Source organism: Cucurbita pepo, chromosome 3, assembly GCF_057944985.1.
Source record: "Cucurbita pepo subsp. pepo isolate OVF chromosome 3, ASM5794498v1, whole genome shotgun sequence".
In the NCBI taxonomy this organism is placed as follows: domain Eukaryota; kingdom Viridiplantae; phylum Streptophyta; class Magnoliopsida; order Cucurbitales; family Cucurbitaceae; genus Cucurbita; species Cucurbita pepo.
The window spans coordinates 5,893,700-5,915,935 of NC_141800.1; the positions used below are offsets into that span (position 1 = coordinate 5,893,700).

A 22,236-nucleotide genomic window follows, 5' to 3' on the forward strand; every position below is an offset into this window, starting at 1 on the left:
AGCCAGATATGATGTTTGTAGTGTTCCTCATTAGCAGATTTTATGGTAAATCTAACTGAGTTGCATTTGCAAGTTACAAAAAAGGTGTTAAGATATTTGAAAGGTACCGTGGATTTAGGAGTCTTTTATCGAAAAAAAAAGGGTAATGGAGAGTTGATGGCAAAAACTAATAATGATTATGCAATAGATATAGAAGACCAAAAAAAGCACTTCTAGCTATGTATTTTTAGAAGTTGTGTTTTGGTCCAGAAAAACACTATGTCATCCCATGACAGTTTTACCATCAAGCTATCCAAGAATCCAATCATGCATGGAAGTAGCAAACATATTGTATAAGGTTCATTTTTCTAGTGATTTTACTAGAGATGGAGACATTGAGCTAAAGTATTGTATTTAACAAGAACAAATTGCAGATATTATGACACAATTGAACCTGCATGAGTCAATAGATGCATATGTTTATGCATTCGGTATAGGGGAGAAATGGTAGAAATTGTTAGACTAGACCATTTCTTGTGGGTCTCCATTGTTAGATTAGAGCATTTGCTATAACCATTAAATCGTTAGTGGGTTGCTAAGTTTATTATTTTTAAAGTTTACTAGTTAAAACACCTATAAAAGCCATCAAAATTTTTGATGCAATTGATTTCATATACTTCTTTTGAGCTAGTTTGTTGGTTCATAACAAATTAAAGCTTTTTACCTTAGTTGAACCTGTATACTACAAGTACTAATATATAATCCATGAGGATGGTTGGAATAATTAAAGAAAAATCATAGATATTAAAAAAATAAAAAGCGAAGTGGCCATAATTTATATTAAATGTTTGTTGTCCTATCTTGAGATTTCAATTTATCAAAATATCAATAAAATGTCGATATAGATGAAAACATACATCTAGATAAGATATAAAAATAAAAACAATAAAATATATTAATAAATAAACATTTTACTTTTTTATATACAAATTAAATACCTATTATTTATTTATATTGTTTGCTAAATTTTAAGCTTCATAGATTTTTGTGAACCTTTTTAATACTTTTGATTTTTTTTCATTTTAATAATTGCAATATAGTATACCTAACTATGACTCTTTGCATTTTGTAGGGTCACCCCATTCCCATGTGGTCGCACTCCATTATCCGACAAAATTCAAATTATTATTCTTTAATTTATTCAATCATATTCCACGCCCGCTTTTCTTAATTAATTACCCTTAAAATCTTATATTTATCACAATTTCATATCCCATTATTATAAGTAATACCACCCTTATGTCAATTTCATTACCCAAATCTTTTAATAATTTTAAAATTATGTGACCATATTCAAAGTATACAACAAAAATATTATTATTAATTAAAAGAAAAGAACGGAAAATTCTCATCAGACAACAAAAAACTTAGATTTGTTGGTAGAAGTAGGATCGAAATTACATATTTACGGTAAGTTTTTGCATATAGAAATGAAGAGAAAAAACAAATGAAAGATACAAGTTAAAGAATGTGGGTAGACGAAGCGGCTGCTCTAATGGGTATGTCATGAATGGACGCTATGGTGGTGGTACCCTTCCCTATAGATTATATGGAGGGTGGGATTAGTGCTGTATGTGTCACCCACCACCAAAATCATTGAGACCTTCCTCCACTTCAATGGAACAATTAATGGAATGTAATTAGAAGTTCTCTTTATGGAACTCGAACTTAGTGGATGTTTTGCGGGAGAAATCGGAAGCCAATTGGCTGAGCTCCTTGGTGAGTGCGGGCGCCCCACAATAGAACACCCCAACGCGCGTGTCCGGATGGTGAAGAGTGATCTTTTTGTACACTTGACGCCAATTAGGCTTCGCAAAATGCGACTTCACTCGAGTCCCAGACACCACATCCACTCCACTCTTAGCATGCTGCAACGACTGAAGCATTGCTATCAACGCGGATCGAGCGTCCCCTTCTTCGTACACGCTCGTGCAGTAGTTGTGTAGCTCGATCACGCCCCTCTCGTCCATTTCCGCTACCTCGTTCATTATCCCTTTGAACCATTCGAATGACCCTTGCTCTCGCGTCACCCAATAAAAGTATGCCTTTCGGGTTCGGAAGCCTTTCCCATGCTTGCTACCCCCTCGGCTGCTATGCCCCCCTTGCCCATTCTCCATCGCGTTGGCTTCGGCTTCTTTCTCCTCCATGTTGTCGATTATGTCCTTCACTATACTCACCATTGGCGTCGCCCCGATTCCTAGCCCCACTAGCAAAACAACATCGTATTTCTTGTAGTCTTGTGCTGGTGCCCCATATGGACCGTCGATCAATATTTTTGGGAACCTACACATCCAATTATTAACTTATAAGTTAAATTAAAAGAATACCCTTCACGTGATTCCATCATACCATCTATGAAAATGATTCAATGTTCTTTTCAAACGTGTGTTTTGGACGAATTATATGGTACCAATAACTCAACCACCATATGATGTGATGGATTGTAACCCAATAACATAAAAAAACAAATGGGATTATTACACTAACTTTGGGTTAAATATCTTACTTGGGATTCTGAGCTCCCCCTTGCATGAACTCAGCTCTGAGAAGTCCACTCTTTCCAGCTTGAGGAGGCTGACAAACCTCTGAGAAAACAGTCTTGAGCTGCCTTGTCCAATCCCCCAATGTCCGAATATGAACACTCAAATAGTCATCTTCTGGAGCAGAGGTAATTGAAAATGGATGCCTGTGATCGAAACATTCAAAACCCATTAGAATTATATACTTTTTCCCTATTAGCTTTGAAGAACATAGATAGATATAATATTAAACTTACCACTCGAATTGGGATACGTCTCGGCAGTTCACAAACATGTACTGCCCACTCTTGTATTTGAACCCATGTGGCTTTGACATGTGCAGTGCCAGAACGTTTCCAGGATAAACAGCCACCTTCATTAATCAACCCCAAAAATGAGCTTCCCTTTACTTAAATCTTAAACTACGCACCACAATATAGGCTGCACCAGCATTTATTGATCTAATTACTTACCTTAAGGATCTTCACTGGCTTGATCCCCGATCTGAATGCTCTTATCAACCTTTCACACCCGTAAAGGGTGACTGGAACCGCCAAATACATCCACGTCTGTAAAATTTAACAAACAGAGTTTAGACTATGATATTGTCTACTTTGACGTGGGCATAAGCTCCCAATGTGGGACTACCTCCCAACAATCTTCAACATACACTTGATGATTTATTCAAATACGTATCAGCACTTACCGTTTGCTTGTACCATTCCTTGGTGAGGTAGAGGAAGATGCCGTGGACGACGAGGAGGGCGTAGACGATGACGAAGAGGTGGTGGGAGTACCAAAAGGCGTTGAAACCAGTGAGCTTTTTGAGGGATTCAGGTAAATTGAGCTTGTTTCTTCTGAACCATGGAGTGGCTAATGTGAAAGCAATGGCCATTAGTATTACCATTATAATCCCTGTAATTCCCTCCACTCCCTTTAAAAACCACCAATAGTTATCCGGCTGCTCCTTTCCAAAAAAGGGCTTCATTGGCTTGTATTCTTCATCCGATGCGTCGAGAAGCCGGGGGAAATCGCACGTTAAATGGGCGAGTGCGTGCAACCCCACTCCCACTGAAATTCCCACCGCTATAACCTGAAGGGAAAATCAAGCAACCCCACATTAAAGAATTTGAATTATTGTAGCTGAAAATATGTGTTTGAGAAATTGTTTTTACCTTGTGGAAATTGAGATTGTCGTCGAAGGGGACTATGACGCCTAATTTGGTTTTGTTGCGAAGCCAAGTGATGGTGTTGCGGCAAACAGGGAGCAAAATGAGCGCCATGTTGAACTTGAGAGTTTCGGCTCCTCCTTTGGCAATACAAACGCAGTAACCCATGATCTTGAACACGGCACGGTGGCGGTATTGGATGAATTTGTAAGCGAAGAGACCGGCGCAGATGCCGAGCCAGAGCATGATCACCCAAATCCTCTGCCAATTGTCCTCCACGAAGTACTGGAATTTGTCATATGTCCTTATGATTGGGTTGCTTTCGTTTGTGGGCTTCAGCTTTTGGCTCAGTAACTGACTTAGAACTCGGCTGTCGCTCACCCTCACCGATTGATTCGGAGCTTGTAATAACAGAGTTTCCAAATTGTGAATCTACAACAGCGACAGATAAAGAGTATCAGAAAACAGAGTTGATGTTTCAAGATTCTTGTTCTTTCTTTAATTTCACTCACCATGATGTACCCTGCATTTCCAGGGTCCAATTCTTCCATGATCAAGGCTGCGTATTCTTTTGCTTGTTTTTGAATTGTGGACAGTTTGTTCGTAGAAGCACTCATGCTAATAATCTATAAACAGGGTAGATTTAAACAGGGTTTAATGAATGGGAAAATCTATATATTTATGGAAATTTGGGTAAGGTCATTGGGTACCTCTTCGACTTCTTCTTCTGTGATTCTTCCATCTGCGTCCGAATCCACCCTGCAGTTTCAAATTCAATTCATGATTTTAGTGTTGGTTCGATCCGGAAAAGAAGATTAAGTAAAAAGTGTTTGGGAGGTTGGTTACATGTCAAAGAATGTTTGAAGCCTGGAATCGAAGCTATCATCGGAGATCTGATCCCAGAACTCTTTGAGCTGAGATTTGTTGATAGTATCATCGGTAATGTTGTGCCTCCGAGCAAGTGCACGGAAAAGCTCACCGGCGAATTCTTTCGAATCTTTGTTCATTCCTACAAAGAACATAAAATAAAATCAGAAACAGAGTATCAGAAACAGAGTAATTCTGCAGGTCTGTTTTGGAAATGGGTAACAGAATCAAATGATTGACTCACCAATACACTCTCCGAACAAGGAGGAGGGGAGGAGGCCATTGGTGGAGGCGGTGAGTTCATCGAACTTCTTCTCAACCGGAGCCCAACTGGGGGAGGTTTTGCCACCGCCAGTCTTGGCAGCAATGAACTTGAGCCCCTTGAGAGCGTGGGTGGCTGCAGACTTGGTCCGGTCCAACCGACGAGTGGAGGTCCGGCGGTTAAGGGAGGTGAAGCGTTTAAGCTCCTGAGAGACCTGTTTAAAACGGGAAGAAGTGGAGCGAAGAACAGAGGCCCGGAAGGAGGAAGATTGCTTCTCGAGAGTTCTTTTAGCAAGGAGGGAAAGTTCAGGGTCATCGAGAGTGTTGGGATCGTGGTCGTCGCCGGCAGTGTGAACGCTATGGACGGCGACAGAATCATCACGTATATCAAGGGTAATTTCAACATAGGTGTCATCGGCATCGGCAGCCTTGGGGGAGGAAGAAGAAGAAGAAGAAGAAGAGAGGTCAAATTTGGCATTCTTCTTTGGCTTAGAGGTGGAAGAAATTGGGCCGCTGAAGGCTCTCCGGTCACCCCTTCTAACGCTGCCGACGCTCTCCACATCGGAATTGTTCTCAGAATAAGGTTCGTGAGGTCTCATCTTGGTGTCGAACAGAGAAATTGGGAATGTGGGATTTGAAGAAGAGATGCAGATGAAATGGATAAGAAATGGAGATTTATATATATATATATATATATATATATATATATATACACACACACACACACACAAGTGGGAATGGAGGAGGAGGAGGAAGAAGAAGAAGGAGATTGACCAGTCAGGGTGAGACTTGAGAATCGCAGCTGGAAAGTGCTCGGAAACTGTATGGAACCCGACCGTCTTATTTTTATTTTGGATATTCACATTTCTCCCCTTTATTATTTTAATTATACTACGGGAAAATCATTATTAATTTCAACCTTTATTATATATTTTATATGATCTAATCTCAATATTCTCCGGAAGTCTCAATTTTTGAGTTATTTATTTCTCTATAAATAAAATTTTAACCAAATTAATTTATGTGTTTGTGACACATGGAGATAATTAGATCGATTAATTATTTATTCTTTCTGGGTCAAATTACCCATTTGCCCTTCCATTTTTTATTTAGTTTTTGTAACTGAATTAGATTTGTATAATGTATTTATTTTGTTGAAATATATGTAAATAGGAAGTTCAAAACTTAGGTGGCATATTAATTGTAATGGTTTAATGTGGCAAATTTAAGGAGTCATCTAACATTCCACTTTAATCCTTCTTTTCTTCTTTGGGGAAAAAGCACAAAACCTAATATACTCATTTACTCTCGGAGTTCATAAATGTCAACCTACCTACGTTAATGCAGTGTAAAATGAAGCATATTAGATAGAAAAGTTAAATTTTTATTTTTTTTTTTAATTTTGGAAAGAAGAGAGAGAATATAAGTTTATTATCATTAAGAATGGGTAGGAGAGATTTAATAGGCAACGGAAGAATTAGACGCAAAAATGGAAGGCATGCAGAAAGCGTGGGAAAATGAGAACCCGTCAAACCCTATTTCTTTCTCTACGTCTCCTTCTTCCCCAAGGATTAAATCAACGTTCTTTATAACTTTTTCGTAAAAGCTTTTTTTATTACACAAATAAGGTTCAATATTTTTAAGAAACTTTATATCAACCCAGTCAAGAGTCCAATGAATGAGTGTTATAGAGTATCATTTCATTAAAAAAGAGAAAGATCTATGCATATACGTAAAGACATTTATCTTTAGCAGGTATGATGTCTTTTAGGTGATGATAAGTATATGAAGCCGTGACACCTTATATGGTCGTCTGTTCTTAGAGTTTAACTATTCAAAGATCATCTTTCTCATAAAGTTATTTCTTGAGTTTTATCTCTTTTGAGCTCATTTTTCTTATAAAGTTCATCCTTCAGGTTTAGCTCTTCTTAACTCATCTTTCTCATAAAGTTTGTTCTCGGAGTTTATCTCTTATGAGCTCATCTAAGTTAGATTGTTCTACTAGTCTCATTCATCATCATCATAGACCTATGTCTCATGCAATCTGTAGTTCTTATTATACCATTATGCACACAATTCTCAGATTCTTTAGTATGGCTTAGTTGGTATCACTCTAGTAGGTCTCATAATCTAAACATCATAAAGGAGGTAGCCTCAATCTAGCCAACTTTCATCTACCTGTGTGGTTCCTTATTCTCATTCGAACAAGATCACAATTAAGGAGCAGTTGGAGACTCCAAGATCTCATAAAGTTCTCATATCTTCCATACCTCTGGGGACTATCCCTTGTTGCAAGTTTACTAAAAGAAAATTAATTGGAAAAATCCTTTATGGTCCCAAAATATTATCCTGACGACGGTTATGTGAAGTTCACAATTAGGGATTAGTTGACGAAACCCTAATCATCCTTGTATAACAACATTAAATATCAATTTCATGAACATTCATTCATCATACGAGATATAGTACAGTTACCAAATCCATAAATATCCAGGCATGTTCTTATTTCATTCCAAATGGAGTTCATTTCATTAATTTCATCCAACCTAACTTCATAACACTAGAATCTCGAGGTGCTACTTACTTGGTACGCTTGGTACTTTGTAGGTCACGTTGGCACTCCCACGTGTGCGCCTATGGTCACCTGCCCTGCTGTCACAACTCTTTAAGCATATTATCCATATTAACCTCTCGTGCAATGTAAGCCCCTAAGGAAAAACAATGTAAATATAATTATCTACCATGTACATAAACAATTGAAGAAAAAAGAAAAAGTCTAATTAAACTAAATAATAATGTATACCCAACAAATTATTTTTGGATTAGATTACCGCCATAAAGACTATTTTTCCTATGGTATACCTATGACATGTGAAAATTCATTTAGAAATATTCAGTTGTAAACGCTTTCCTAGATTAAAAAGTTCACAAAATTTATCTCAAATGAAAAGGAAACTGCAATGAGATAGCGAAATTGAAACTTAAGAGCTACCACTTAAATGCAAAATACACTTACCCGACTTTATTTCCATAACTTCTAGAGCGACACTATCATTCATACATGAGTATCTTAACTTTACTTGGAAAAAAATAGAAAACAAAACTTGAGTAATCACATACCATCATGGTTAAGGGTGGAACTTATGTTTTTGTAAAGTGTTTTTAGATTCTTTCTAGTCAAGCTCGTATACGTACCTCCTAATAGGACTAGTGCACGCTCAGAGGAGAAAAAAGTATAAAAAAGTATGCATGTATACTAATATCTTCCATAATTTGAAATGATGTATATAACTCATATTTGAAATGTTTGTAAACGTTGACGTTGTTCTCATTCCGTACACCAAAAGAAAAAAAAGAAAGGTGAGGTGAGGTGGGGGTGGTTGAATTGAAAAGAAAGAGAAAAGAGTTGGGGCATTTTGGTCAACAAAGCCGGTCCGTGTTGAAACTCAGGCTTGAACGCGCGTCTCAAAAATTCACCTTATAACTCTAATATGTTTCATTTATTAATCAATAAAAAAAAAAAATAATAATAATAAGGAAAAGAAAACAACAGAAGGTAGCCAGCCACCCATGTTTTACTTTTTGGCGGTTACACAAGGACATACATATATATATATATATATATATAATGTTTGTCCACATCAATCCCTTTAAATTCCAACACCAAGGGTAGAAGTGGAACGCTATTATTTTATGTTAGATTGGATACTCCATTTTCTCGTGCACAAAAGTAAATAATAAAATAAAATAACACCATATGATTATAACCTAGTTTTGGTGCAAGTTGATGGAATAATGATGGAAGTAGGTGTTCCTTCCATTATCCCCATCTCCTTTCATATTTACACCCTTTTCTTCTTCATTTACTAATAATAATTACTTTCATTTCTAATTATTATTTCCTTTTCTTTATTTAATCATATTGCTTCAATACCGTACTCCCCACCCATTCTTATTTAATTACTTTAATTCTATATCTCAACCACTTTATTTATTATAATTCCTACTCAAACTTTTATACTAATATATTTTTTTTTATTAAGAGGGCTACGACCACGCCCAAGATGAGATTGTGGATCAACCAACTGTGAACAGGGATCTGGGACGGTGAACCAGAAGACACAACGATCGTGATGACATACACGATTTATTTTTTATTTTTAATCCAATTTTCTATGTCAACAACAGAAAAATAATTTAACAATTACAAATATGCCACGTATTCACTTTAAACTACCACGTCACGTTTCTGTTTTTCTTTTAAAAAAATCACCAAATTAACTTATAACTTTAATGACTATTTACAAACATTTTCAACCCCCACTGTTCTATTTTATAATTAGGCCACAAAAAATTTAAACACTAAAATGCTTAATTTTTTTTTTTCTTTCCAAAAATAAATTTAAAATATAATTAAAATAAATAATAATAATAATTAAAATATATATATAATAATTGTCGTCGTCATCCCAACGCCCCTCGCGACTGCAACGACTGTGCTCGCGTCGGAGAAGAAGTTGCAGGGTTACATACCGTCGCTGAAGGAGTTAGATCTGACTTTTTTTTTTCAGTTATAAGAAGATGGAAGGTGGTGGCTATCACCAGCGACGGCGGGCGATGGCAGCGGCGGTTTTGCCGGCTGAGGGTTTAAGCAGAATGAGGCGGTTGACGAATTTATTTATATTAATATTACATTTTAATAATTATTAAAAAATTATTGCACAAACTCGAATCTTATGACCAACAATATAATTTATTATTAAAAAAAAAAAAATAATCAATAATGTTACAAAAGTATATAAAAATAAACTTCTGAAAGGGATGATTGAGTTATAAGGGTATTTGGGCCCAACAGAGTAGTAGTCCAAATACAGGCCTGTCTCAAATTCAAAAGAAGGATGATTAAATCATGATCATATTTAATTAATTACCCATCTTAACTTTAAATCAAATCGAGTGGACTAAATTCCCACCCTCCCCTCACCCTATTGTCGAGTTGTCTAAAAACATAATCGGGACCATATTATCACGAAATATTTGTGGCCATTCTTTCAAAATATAATTGTATCTATATTGTGCGTCACAAGAGACCCTATCAACAATCTCCTCCATAACCATATCGTCAAGTTTTCTAAATTTCATTTTTGATGGGTACAATATAGATAGAGATTTCATCAATATTATAAAAATTATCTTTTTGACCAAAATCATCTTTTCTGTCATGACTATCATTCATAACATTATGTTTAGCATCATATCACCATATCATGACATTCACATAATTACAACTCATATAGAATTTTATAGGATTGTTGTAAATGCGCATAGATATGCATGATGTGCCGTAAAATAATAATGTATAATACATACATATGATGTGTCGTAAAATAAAAAGGTATGGTATAATCATTTCTTCCATGACTAGCCTTCTACCAGTAACCGAGTTGAAGCTGGAAGGGGCGCGGGTCGCGTCGCCGGTCAGAGAAGCGGTTTAGATGAAGGAGCGAGTCTGGGCCGGCAATCGGGTTGGGCGCGGGTCATGGGCTAGTTGTTTAGGTCATGCGAGCGTCGGGCCATTCTGAAAAGAGCAGATGGAGGTGGGCCAGGCTGAAGTGCGGTGATCTGTCTGGGCCGAGGAAAGTTGGATGCAATGCCGGTGAGGCTCGCTGGGTTGAGAAAGTGTCAATTTATTTTTATTTTTATTTTTATTAAAAAGTATTTTCTAATGAATAAAAATTCGACACTTTTTATTCTTATAATGTCTTTTTTTTAGAAAATAAAAAAAATAATATTTGTTAGTAAAAATACACTGTCGCTTTAAATTTGTATTAATAATTAATAGAAAATTGGTTGATGACGAACTCAAATTTTAAAATGTTAATTTTTTTTTTTTAATTTAATTTACTCTTTACCTATAAATGTTTACAAAAAGAGTTCAATAAAATATAATACAGTATAGAAATGTCGGAAAATAGGATGCAAGACAAGGAAAGTTTGTTGTATAGAAATGACATTATTTAATTTTAGTATTTAAATAATTCATTTATTTAATAAATTCGGGAAAAATATATACATTTAAATAAATTATTATTGATTTATTATAATTAAATAATTAATTACATTTATTTGAGTTTATTCAAAATAATTTTTTTTTCATAAATAAATATTCTTTTTTATTCTCTTAATTACTTCTAACAATTTTATTATATTAGTTTATTTTAGATAATAAGTGTTCTTTCTTAATTTACATTTTATTAAATTAAATTATTAAAATAATTATCACTAATAAGTATATTATATATGTCTAAAATTTTAAGTTTTTAAATTTCTTTAATGGTCAATACTAATAAATAATTTTAATAAAATTGTACAAACTTTTAATGCTAAATAATCAAATTAAAAGGTTAATTATGCATGTTATTTTTTAAAAAAATAAATATAATAAACTATTTGGAATGGTTGATAAATAAAAATATTTTTTTTATAAAAAAATAAAAAATAAATAGCCAAAATGAAACTAGAGGCAAAACAAAAATAATTAAGAAAAAAAAACTAAGTTAAAAGAGTTATTAATAATAATAAAAATAAATATTAGAAAAAATAATAAAGCATCTTAAAAAATAAGTAAGAAAAATTAGAAAATGAAATAAAATCGAAAAAAATAAATAAGTAGAAGTAAAAAAAAAAAAAAAAAAAAAAAAAAAAAAAGGAAACGAGTTTGAAAACTAACACATTTGTCAGATTTTAAAAGCATAAAAACCCCACCTTTTTTACTTTTAGAAAAAAACATTTTTGAAGTAAAATTTTAAAATATTTTCTCTTTATAAAATCCACGTCACTTTTCTCGTGAAAATACGGCTAAATGAGAGCCGATTGTTTCCGCTCTTTTTTTCTCCACTATTTGGGCTAACCCATTTGGCCCAAATAAAATCAGCTCATAAATAATTTAATAACAAAGATAGCTAAAATTAAAGGGATGGAATTAATAAATAGAATGTTAAAATTTTAACAATATATTATTAATGTAACTTTAAAAAAAAAAAAAAAAAACTTTCGACGAAAAAATTATAAAGAAATCCATGCATGTGCATCATTTATCTGACTTAATTTCGAACCTATAATCAATTGTTCATGAAATTATACCGTATTAATTCAAAACTATATCCATACGTATGGTATGATAGTTCTTATATGGGTTACGCTTATAATCTAAAAACAAAATCTGAAAAGTCAGCATCTATGTCAAATCAAAAAAGAAAGAAGGACAAAGGAGGTAGGTTCGAACGTCACTCCTGACTTTTTGTGTATCGTCCAAATCAGGGGCAATCAATCCCAGCAAAGACATCTCGGAACAAGGTTCTAGCACCATGCCAAACAAATGGGAAACCCTGGTTGCATGTGACTGAGTTGGGAGAGGGGGGCGAATAGATCCACTTCACTGCAAAATTGCATTTGTTTTTCCTTCTTTTTCTAGTAAGATTGAAATATCATCCTTCGAGAATCTTTAATCCTCATCTTCGTCATGCTATGCTGGCCTTTTCTCGAGATCGATCTTTCATGATCGGAAACATTGAGATGCCAAAAAAGTCCCATGCCTTTCCGGGCAAAAACTCCATACCACAAAAACACGATAGACCGAAGGATGTTGATGAAGTAAAAAATAATAAAAATACATGAAACATTAAAAGATTTTTAAAAAAAAAATTGATAAAGGGAAATTAATTTACATTTTATATAATGTTTGGTTAGTGTTAATAAGTTGAAAGGGACATTGATGAGCTTGTGTTGGAATGAAAGATTTTGAAATAAAACATAGAAAGTGAAAGAGACAGTAAGGTGAAACAAGATTAGACAATAGATGGAGAAAAAGATGAAAAGACAGAAATTATAAAGAATATGAGGTAAGAGAAGAAAAAAAGAGAGAAGTGGGGCATGTTGAAGACTTTGTTAGAACACAACCCATGCATGCAGCTACAAAATTTAACAAAGTGGGTCATGCTTTTAGCTATAATATAATCTACCTGGTTGAATTGCTGGTTTTTGAGTGATTTACAGCCCGCCTCCTAATTGTGTTGGGGCTGTGATGTGGACAAAGGTGAGGATAAATTCAAACCACTTTTTGGAGTGATTGAACGGGGAACAATCAACCAAAGGGAGCTCTGCAAATGGCGCCCACTTTCTAATCATCATATATTGTCTCCACCCATCACCGACGCTTTGTTTTTATTTCTCTTTTTGGGTCTTCACTCTTGCTTTACTCTTTTCATTATGTAAATTCAATGTTCTTCGCGCAGGCCCTCCTTCACCTAACACTAACATCTTCTGATCTGTACTATTCAAAGGTACCGGTTGAGTATTAATACAAAATCGGGTACAAGATATATAACACGCATGCAATCATGCTCTTGAGACCTATCTCCATTCTCTAGGGGGTGGCCTTCAGTCTCGGACAAATTGAATGTATAGCTTCCCTACACATGGCCCACACGTGCAATTATGAATCCCCAGATGGCTCGCACATCCACTGGACTCTCTCTGGTCAAGCTAATCTATAGAGGCGTTTGGAGGTCAGCGGAATCCCATAGTGTCATGCTCCACATGAACACCTGCTCGTCATACTGTGCGCATCCGCACTCATCATCTCTAGGGGAAGTATCCCTATGCTTATGAACATATAATATGCATGAGGTCCCTTTAAATCCATCTTATCATCTCTTCTGACATAACTATCTAGTCTCATCTCTTTGTTACAATAAGTAATATATGCTCGTTGGTTAATTATACTAACATCATTTTCGTGCTCTTAGGGTTGTGTCCTAGGTCGATCTAACGACATGATGCAACATGACACTCATCATCATATAACATGCTCTGTAACGACCCTAAATTTCCACATACTCAGAGTCGCTACTAACGTCTCATGCTCATCTATAATGCCGGAATATAACTCTTACATGAACATAATTGATAACGTAAACTTCAAAAAAACAACGTTTAAAACAACTTCTTCTCTGGAAAACACAGCCATGGTCTTACATGTTTAAATATGAAATACGAAAAATTGAGAGAAAACAAAAAGAAATACAAAATAATTTAAAACAATGAAATACAAAACAACCTATTCTAACTTAAGACTAGAAATTTAAATATGAATCTACCCTATGCACGTGCCACAGTCTCTGCTCGCGATGCCGCCGTCCTCCGTACAAGTGCGTCTTGCCTTTACCTGAAAAATGATGTGGCACACGGCCTGAGTATTTCAAAGAATACTCAGTAAGTGGCCCCACTATAGGGCCATGCAAATGCAAACACATGCAATCATGATTTAGGGACCTATCTCTAATCATCTTAGGGGTGGCTTCCAGTCTCGGACAAATTGGATGTGTAGTACTTTCCTACACACGACTCACACGTGCGAGTGTGAATCCCCAAGGCGCTCGCACACCCCCTGGACTCTCTGGTCAAGCTAATCTGTAGCGACGTCCGGAGGTCAGCGGAACTCCATAGTTTCATGCACCTCATGAACACCCTCATCTGTGTGCTTTCGCACCTGTGCGCATTCGCGCTCATCGTACGGTGTGCGTCCGCACTCATCATCTCTAAGGGAAGTAGCCCTATGCTTATGAACATACAATATGTATGAGGTCCCTCTAAATGTCAACTATATATGTGGCTTTCTTAGGTAGGAAGTGTGCCAACTTGGTCAACCAGCCGACAATTACCCAGATAACTGTATAACCTTTCAACGTTATGGGTAGTTCTACTATGAAGTCCATTGCTATGTGTAATGACCCAAAATTTTCTACTTAATTTAAGGTCGCTATTGTATACATATCCTAAACATTGAATGCGGAAGACTTCATTTAAATTCCATAAAACATATCTTATGTATACATATCTTAAAACACAGCCATGGACTTACGTGTTTCGAAAACATCTTTAAAACAACACAACAAAAGACTAAATAAAATAAATAAGCGTTTAAGTTAAAAACATCCTATTCTAGCCTAAGTCTAAGAAAATAAATACCACTATTCTAGCCGTCCAGGAATACCTTGCCTTAACCTGAAAAATGTAGTAGCACATGGCTTGAGTATTTAAATAAATACTCCGTGAGTGACCCCACTATTGGGGTTAAATGCAAGAGCATGCGAATGCAATGACGGGACCTATCCTTTCAATCTATTTTCCTACGGTACTGTCCTAACGGGTAATTTGGACGTGTACCATATACTCTACACAGCTCATACGTGCGAGTATGAGCTCACCAATTAGTTCACACACCGCTTGGCCACTTTCCTCGTCGGGTGAGCATACTCTGGGAGCTCCTTAGGCCGGACACCTGTTAGAACTAGTAACCGTCACGGCAGCGCTATGCAAAACATAATGAACGTACCTCTGCCATTGGGTGTACGCGTCCGTACCCTCGTGATGGAATAGGGGTATCCCCCAAATGCATGAGCACACATAATGCATGAGGTCCCAAATATTTCTACTTTTATCATTAATGAATATAACCCCGCTATCATCTTTCATGCTTGTCATTTCTCATTTTTCAGTCTACGTATCATACATAATCCTAACGAGGTTACATTTCATTTCATTTATCATGATATCATGTCATTCATAACATGCTGTATACATACAATTTAGAAAACATAACATAATGCTCCATGCTTTTAACATGTCATTTCATAACGTGCAATTCATACAACAATTACCTCAATGGTCACACAAAGCAATATAAACATAACATATCACATCACAATATATCGTATCATAAACATGTCATATCATAAACAATCCGTGGTCATATCGTTCCCTAATTTATCATAGCCTTAACGTTCTTATACCTATCATAGTCATATCGTTACGTGAACGTACCGTAGTCATATCATCACATGAACGTATCCTAACGCTATCATTCTATCAATTTATCACAAATCTATCCCTTTCTACCCATATTCTAACCATATTCTTTCATTAATCTCCCTTGTCCATACCACTCCGGTATATAACCTAACCTTAACGTTTCATGAACGTATCTTACTCCTATCGTTACGTTTTGTTTTGTGCATCTTTCTCGTATCCTATCTCAAACATATCCTTGAACACATCGTACCATAATTATTATCATACAATTCACATATTATAACATAACATAAACATAATGTAAGCATACCGTTTCACAGATCATTCACACTTGTCAGTATATATGACACGTGCAGAACCACAGACACGTGTTAACATCAAATATAATCATGCCAATAGTAAGTCCACTTACCTGGTTAGCTTAAGTTGTTGTCACGAATATATCCTTAATGAAAGTTCGATTATGTCATTTGAAATCCAAGTCAACCTATATGAGCCCATGACATTAGTTTCAAGTTTGAATTCTATAAAATTATTTCTCTAATTTACATGGTTAAAAGTCTTGAAATGTTATAGTTGGTCCATTGTTAAAAATCTTGAAATGTTATATATCTATGATTATATTTTTATTAAAAATCTTATTTTCCATGGTTACTGTTGTATGAAAAAAAAAAAATAGATAGAGTTATTCTGCATTTACTTTTATCTCTATATTTAGTTTGTGGTTTTTAATTACTGAATCTTCTTTTTTTTTTATCTGTATTTGGCCTTTTAATTTTGTTACCATGTATTCCAAATTTCTAGTGGATTCCTGTTTCCAAATCTTTCCTTATCTCAGGGTTTACTGTTTACAAATTTTCTTGGGCATTCTATTTTTAATCTATTAGTTTGACTACTAATATAAGTTTAATATAATATTACAAATCTGAGTGATTTACTAGAATTCATATAAGTAATTGACATTTAATTTCTAACTCAAAGCTAAACCATTGAAATAATTTAATGAATATCTAACTATAATTGACGGTGTGATATGAACCAAAAGACATTAATCATAAATATACTTCAATCAAGATGTGGAGAAAATGTTGTCAAAATTATGAAAAGATGTTTCAATTCATGCCACATTGAAGAAGAATGAAGTTTGATTGTTATAAATTTTTTGTGGGTTACAATTTAGAGTAATTTAGAGTTATTGTATTTTAAGAATTTTAGTTAATTTCGGTTACATTTACATAATGGCTAATTATGACCCTAAAGTATGAATGTTAAAACTCTTGTCTTTAATAGTTTCATTTTTTAGGCTATATAAAGCCTTGTATGTTGTATTTGTAACCGGACTTGGAAAATATAGTAAAAGAAGCATTTGTGTTTTTCTTTAGCCAATGGCTAAGTTTCTTTGCAATTTGATGTAGTTTAGGTTGCATGTAAAATCATTCAAGCTCGACGTGATCAATCTTGCTTGTGGAGTGATTCGAATCTCAATCAAGTGTTCTTGAGATATTTGATCAACAAGAATCATTCAAGCTAGACATGATTGATCTTGCTTGTGGAGTGATTCGAATCTCAAACAATGTTCTTGCCTTGAGATATTCGATCAAGAAGGTAATCCGAATCTTACTCCCCTTGTAGTGATTCCTTATCATATCATATGGTATTAGAGCTTCAGGCTCAAGATCGGATATATGTTTCATTGCGCTTATCTCTTTTAATTCTCTTATAATTTTTTTTTTTTTTTTTTTTTTTTTCAGTTTGAGTAGAATGTTCATATTCTATCACAAAAATATATAACATAAAAAAAAAAAAAAAAAAACATTTCTTATGTTGTTCAAAGTGTTAGATCTGGATCTTATCAACACTTTGTTCTTGTTTAAGATCTTCTAAATCAATTTTCTTGTTGGTAAATTGATTAGATTTTGCCAATTAGAAAAAAAACCATTGAAAGAAAGAAATCTTATTGATGTTAAATGTCTTTCTTTTTTCCTCTTGATTATTATATGTAACTCTCATATGTTACTACGTATAAATTGTCCTTAATCATTTTCTTTCTTTAATTCGTTTCTTCGTCGTTATTCGGATTGCTCCTTTAATACCCTTGTTTATGTGTTGATGTCTATTCACTTTGAATTGCACTTAGCTCTATAACATAGCTTGTCTCACATCCCAATTTGTTTTTGTAGTGTGATTTGTGTGTTCTCAATTGTGAGGGTGAGTTTGTAAGGGAGTGACACATTGATTCGAGTGTTGAGTGCTAAACACGAGTGAACTACATTTACGAGTGAATACACGTGAGGGAGCGCTTGTGAGGTCCTTTTTTTCTTTTACCTTACTTTTGTAGCATGGAAAATTCAGACGACAATACTGACATTACTGATGCACGATTGAGCACAACAACGAACCATGGAAAGACTAATTCGAGGAATAGAAGAGTTGACTGATCGAATAGAAAGATTGGAGATTCAAAATCAAGCTCGACAGAGGATTCTACTACCTACGTCCTCAACCAATACATATGAGGGCGAAAATTCTGATCACCACGAGGATAATCCACATGCGGTTGGTCATGGCTTGATGCGAGGGAGAGAGCATGGAAGAAGGTATCATAATTTACAACAACGAGTTCCTTATGATGATAGAATTGATTGTAACGTGGGAAGCATCAAATTAAAACTTCCCAAGTTTTATGGCAAAACCAATCTAGAGGAGTACCTTGAATGGGAGAAAACGGTGGAGTCGGTGTTCAACTGTCATAATTTTAGTGATAAAAAGAAGGTACTGTTATGCATTGCTCAAATGCTCAAATTTGGTGGGATAAATTGATGTCAAGTAGGAGAAGAAACCTTGAAGCACCAATTGATTCATGGTACGAGTTCAAATAGTCCATGAGGAAGCGTTTTGTTCCACAATATTTTCAACGGGACATGGCACAAAAGCTTCAAGCATTGAAACAAGGACGCAAATATGTGGAAGATTATTACAAAGAGATGGATACATTGATGGATCGACTTGATCTCGATGAGGACATGGAGGCTCTCATGACGCGGTTTCTTAATGGGTTAAACACAGAGATTGCAGACAAGACTTGATTTACAGCCTTATTCTAATATTGAGGAGTTGTTGCACATTGCAATTAAGATCGAGAGGCAAATCCAACGAAGGTCAAAACGGTATTCTTCTAAAACTTTTCCCAATTCTACTTCTACATGGAAAAAGGATAGTAAGAACATTGATTATAAGCATAGAAATCAAGAGATCAATGAGAAGCCAAATTTGAAAAAGGGAAGAGTTCTAGAACAGGGAAAGAAAAAGTAGAAAAGTCTAATGTTCGAAATAGAGATTTAAAGGGTTGGAGATGTTAGGGGTAGGACACTATAGTAGAGATTGCCCAAATGCAAGAATTATGACCATCAAGGAGGGAGAAATTGTTACGGATGACGAGGCACATGATGACATAAATGAGGAAACTGATGAGAGTGAGGAGTTTAGTGAAGAGGACCCTACACATATATCTTTGGTTACTCGACGAGCTCTAAACACCCACATTAAGGAGGACGGCCTAGACCAACGGGAGAACTTATTTCAAACTCGGTGTCTTGTTCAATCTGTACCTTGTAGTGTTGTCATTGATAGCGGTAGTTGCACCAATGTTGTGAGTTCCATTCTGGTCAAAAGCTTGAATGGTTGAATGATCATGGGGAAGTACGGGTAACTGAACAAGCTCTTGTTTCTTTTACTATTGAAAAATATGTTGATGATGTTTTATGTGATGTTGTATCCATGCATGTTGGAGATTTACTACTAGGGAGGCCTTGACAATTTGATCGTCGGGTAATGTATGATGGGTATGCAAATTGATACTCTTTACTCACAACGGTAGAAAAACTACTCTTATTCCATTGTCTCCAAAAGATGTATTTATTGATCATGGCAAACTTGAAAAGAAAAGGCAAGAGGCTGATGCAAAAGCAGAGATTGAAAAAGAATCAAGTGAAAAAAAGAGCTTGAGTGAAAAGCAAGAGAGTAACACTCCGCCTAGAGGAAAAAAAGAGAGAAAAGCCAAATCAGTAGGCTTGTATGTTAGATCAAGTGAGGCTAGGAATGTTTTGCTCTCTAACCAGACTATTCTTGTACTTATGTGCAAGGGGTCTTGTTACTTTACTAACATGCTTAACCCTTCTTTGCCTAGTGATTTTGTTGTGCTTTTGCAAGAGTTTGAAGATTTATTTTCCGAGGAGATGCCTAGTAGTTTGCCACCACTTAGAGGGATTGAACACAAGATTGACTTCATTCCTGGCGCGCCCATTCCAAACCAACCAGCTTATAGGACTAATCCAAAGGAGGCTGAAGAGATACAAAGGCAAGTAAGTGAACTCCTTGCTAAAGGGTATGTACGTGAAAGTTTGAGTCCCTGCTCTATTCCAGTTATTCTTGTACCTAAGAAAGATGGTTCTAGGCATATGTGTGTTGATTGTAGAGCTATATACAAGATAACTATAAAGTATAGGCATCCAATTCCCAGATTAGATGATATGCTTGATGAATTGCATGGATGTAGTCTTTTTACTAAGATTGATTTTAAATTGGGTTATCATCAAATTCGCATGCATATTGGGGATGAGTGGAAAACAGCTTTTAAAACCAAGTATGGTCTTTATGAGTGGTTGGTTATGCCATTTAGATTAACTAATGCACCTCGTACATTCATGAGATTAATGAACCATGTCTTACGAGAATACTTAGGTAAGTTTGTGGTTGTTTATTTTGATGACATCTTTGTTTACTCTAAATCTTTAGATGATCATATTACCCATGTACGCAATGTTTTGACTACTTCAAGAAACGAATGTTTGTACATAAATTTAAATAAATGTAGCTTTTGCATGGAAAAAGTTAACTTTCTTGAGTTTGTAGTTTCATCTAATAGTGTTGAGGTTGATGAGGAGAAAGTGAAGACTATAAAAGATTGGCCTACACCTAAAAATGTAAGTGAGGTAATAAGTTTTCATGGTCTTGCAAGTTTCTACCATAGGTTCATTAAGAATTTTAGTACAATTGCTTGACCCTTGAATGAATTGTTAAGAAATATGTATCCTTTATATGGGAAAAAGATCAAGAACTTGCTTTTAATATTTTGAAAGAAAAATTGAGTTATGCTTCCTTGCTTACATTACCTAATTTTGAGTCTTCTTTTGAAATTGAATGTGATGCTAGTGGAGTAGGGATAGGTGTTGTATTAATGCAAAATCATATATCCGATCTTGAGCCTGAAGCTCTGATACCAAATGATAAGATAAGGAATCACTATAAGGGGAGTAAGATTCGGATTACCTTGTTGATCGAATATCTCAGGGCAAGAACATTGTTTGAGATTCGAATCACTCCACAAGCAAGATCGATCATGTTTAGCTTGAATGATTCTTGTTGATCAAATATCTCAAGGCAAGAGCACTTGATTGAGATTCGAATCACTCCACAAGCAAGATTGATCATGTCGAGCTTGAATGATTCTACATGCAACCTAAACTACGTAGAATTACAAATAAACTTAGCTATTGGCTAAAGAAAAGCACAAATGCTTTTTTTACTATATTTTCCAAGTCTGCTTACAAATACACCATACAAGACTTTATATGGCCTAAAAAATGAAACTATTTAAGGCATTCCGAGAGCTGTAATATTCATACTTTATGGTCATAATTAGCCATTATGTAAATGTAACCGAAATTAAATAAAAAGTCTTAAAATACAATAACTCTAATTACTCTAAATGGTAACCCACCCAACATTTATAACAATCAAACTTCATTATTTTTTTAACGTGGCATGAATTGAAACATCTTTTCATAATTTTGACAACTTTTTCTTCGTATGTTCACTCAAGTATATTGTATCATTGATGTCTTTTGGTTCATATGAGTGTGATTTGTCAAAAAAAGAAATAGGATAAAAGAAAATGAAGATTTAATATATACATGATCAAATCTATGTTCAAGTAAATCTCCTGTGAATCTGACAATGGTTATTTTTCTATTTCTTTTTGCAGTAAGATTAGTTTCTAGCGTAAAGATGAGTTGAGGAGAGATACTTGTGCCAAGAGATAGAGCTTAGTTGAGAGAAGTAAGGAAGAGTGGTTTCTTTTTATGTTTATTTATTTATTTATTTGTTATTATTATTATTATTTAACTATTTTTTTTTTATATAATTATTATTATTTTTTGTTTATTTCTTTACTTATTTCATTATTTATGATTTTATTTATATTTTTTTTTTGGGCTATTACACTTTTTTTTCCCACTTCCTCTCGGTATACTTAGGGGCTGCAACATCCCAGCTGTCTTTTGTATACGAGTTTTCACTTGTTTACAAACTAAATACTTGCTCACAAACTCCACCACGTCTCTCTTCATGTTCCTCCACAAAAAATGTTGTTTTAAATCTTGGTACATCTTAGTACCTCCTAGGTGTATGGCGAATGACTAGTTGTAAGCTTCCGTCAGTATCTCTTTCCT

The 22,236-nt window shown here is 34.9% G+C and overlaps 1 protein-coding gene across 1 annotated transcript; it reads right to left on the minus strand.

The window, feature by feature from the left end:
• Positions 1-1,338: 1,338 nt before the first annotated feature.
• Positions 1,339-5,548, minus strand: LOC111784715 (respiratory burst oxidase homolog protein D-like). Its single transcript, XM_087122500.1, has 10 exons — positions 4,839-5,548; positions 4,574-4,736; positions 4,438-4,486; positions 4,240-4,353; positions 3,734-4,159; positions 3,265-3,651; positions 3,032-3,127; positions 2,816-2,931; positions 2,546-2,725; positions 1,339-2,322 (listed from the first exon to the last, which is right to left on the minus strand). The coding sequence occupies exons 1-10, from the start codon at positions 5,452-5,454 to the stop codon at positions 1,680-1,682; spliced, it is 2,790 nt and encodes a 929-aa protein (XP_086978626.1). The 5' UTR covers positions 5,455-5,548; the 3' UTR covers positions 1,339-1,679.
• Positions 5,549-22,236: the final 16,688 nt, after the last annotated feature.

Bases quoted from the DNA above. Each gene is read 5' to 3' on its own strand.
- LOC111784715 (XM_087122500.1), bottom strand. From the start codon at position 5,454: ATGAGACCTCACGAACCTTATTCTGAGAACAATTCCGATGTGGAGAGC. The intron at 4,160-4,239 runs GTGAGTGAAATT...TCGCTGTTGTAG, and splicing joins GAAATGCAGGGTACATCATG to ATTCACAATTTGGAAACTCT. The intron at 3,652-3,733 runs GTAAAAACAATT...TTTTCCCTTCAG, and splicing joins ACAATCTCAATTTCCACAAG to GTTATAGCGGTGGGAATTTC.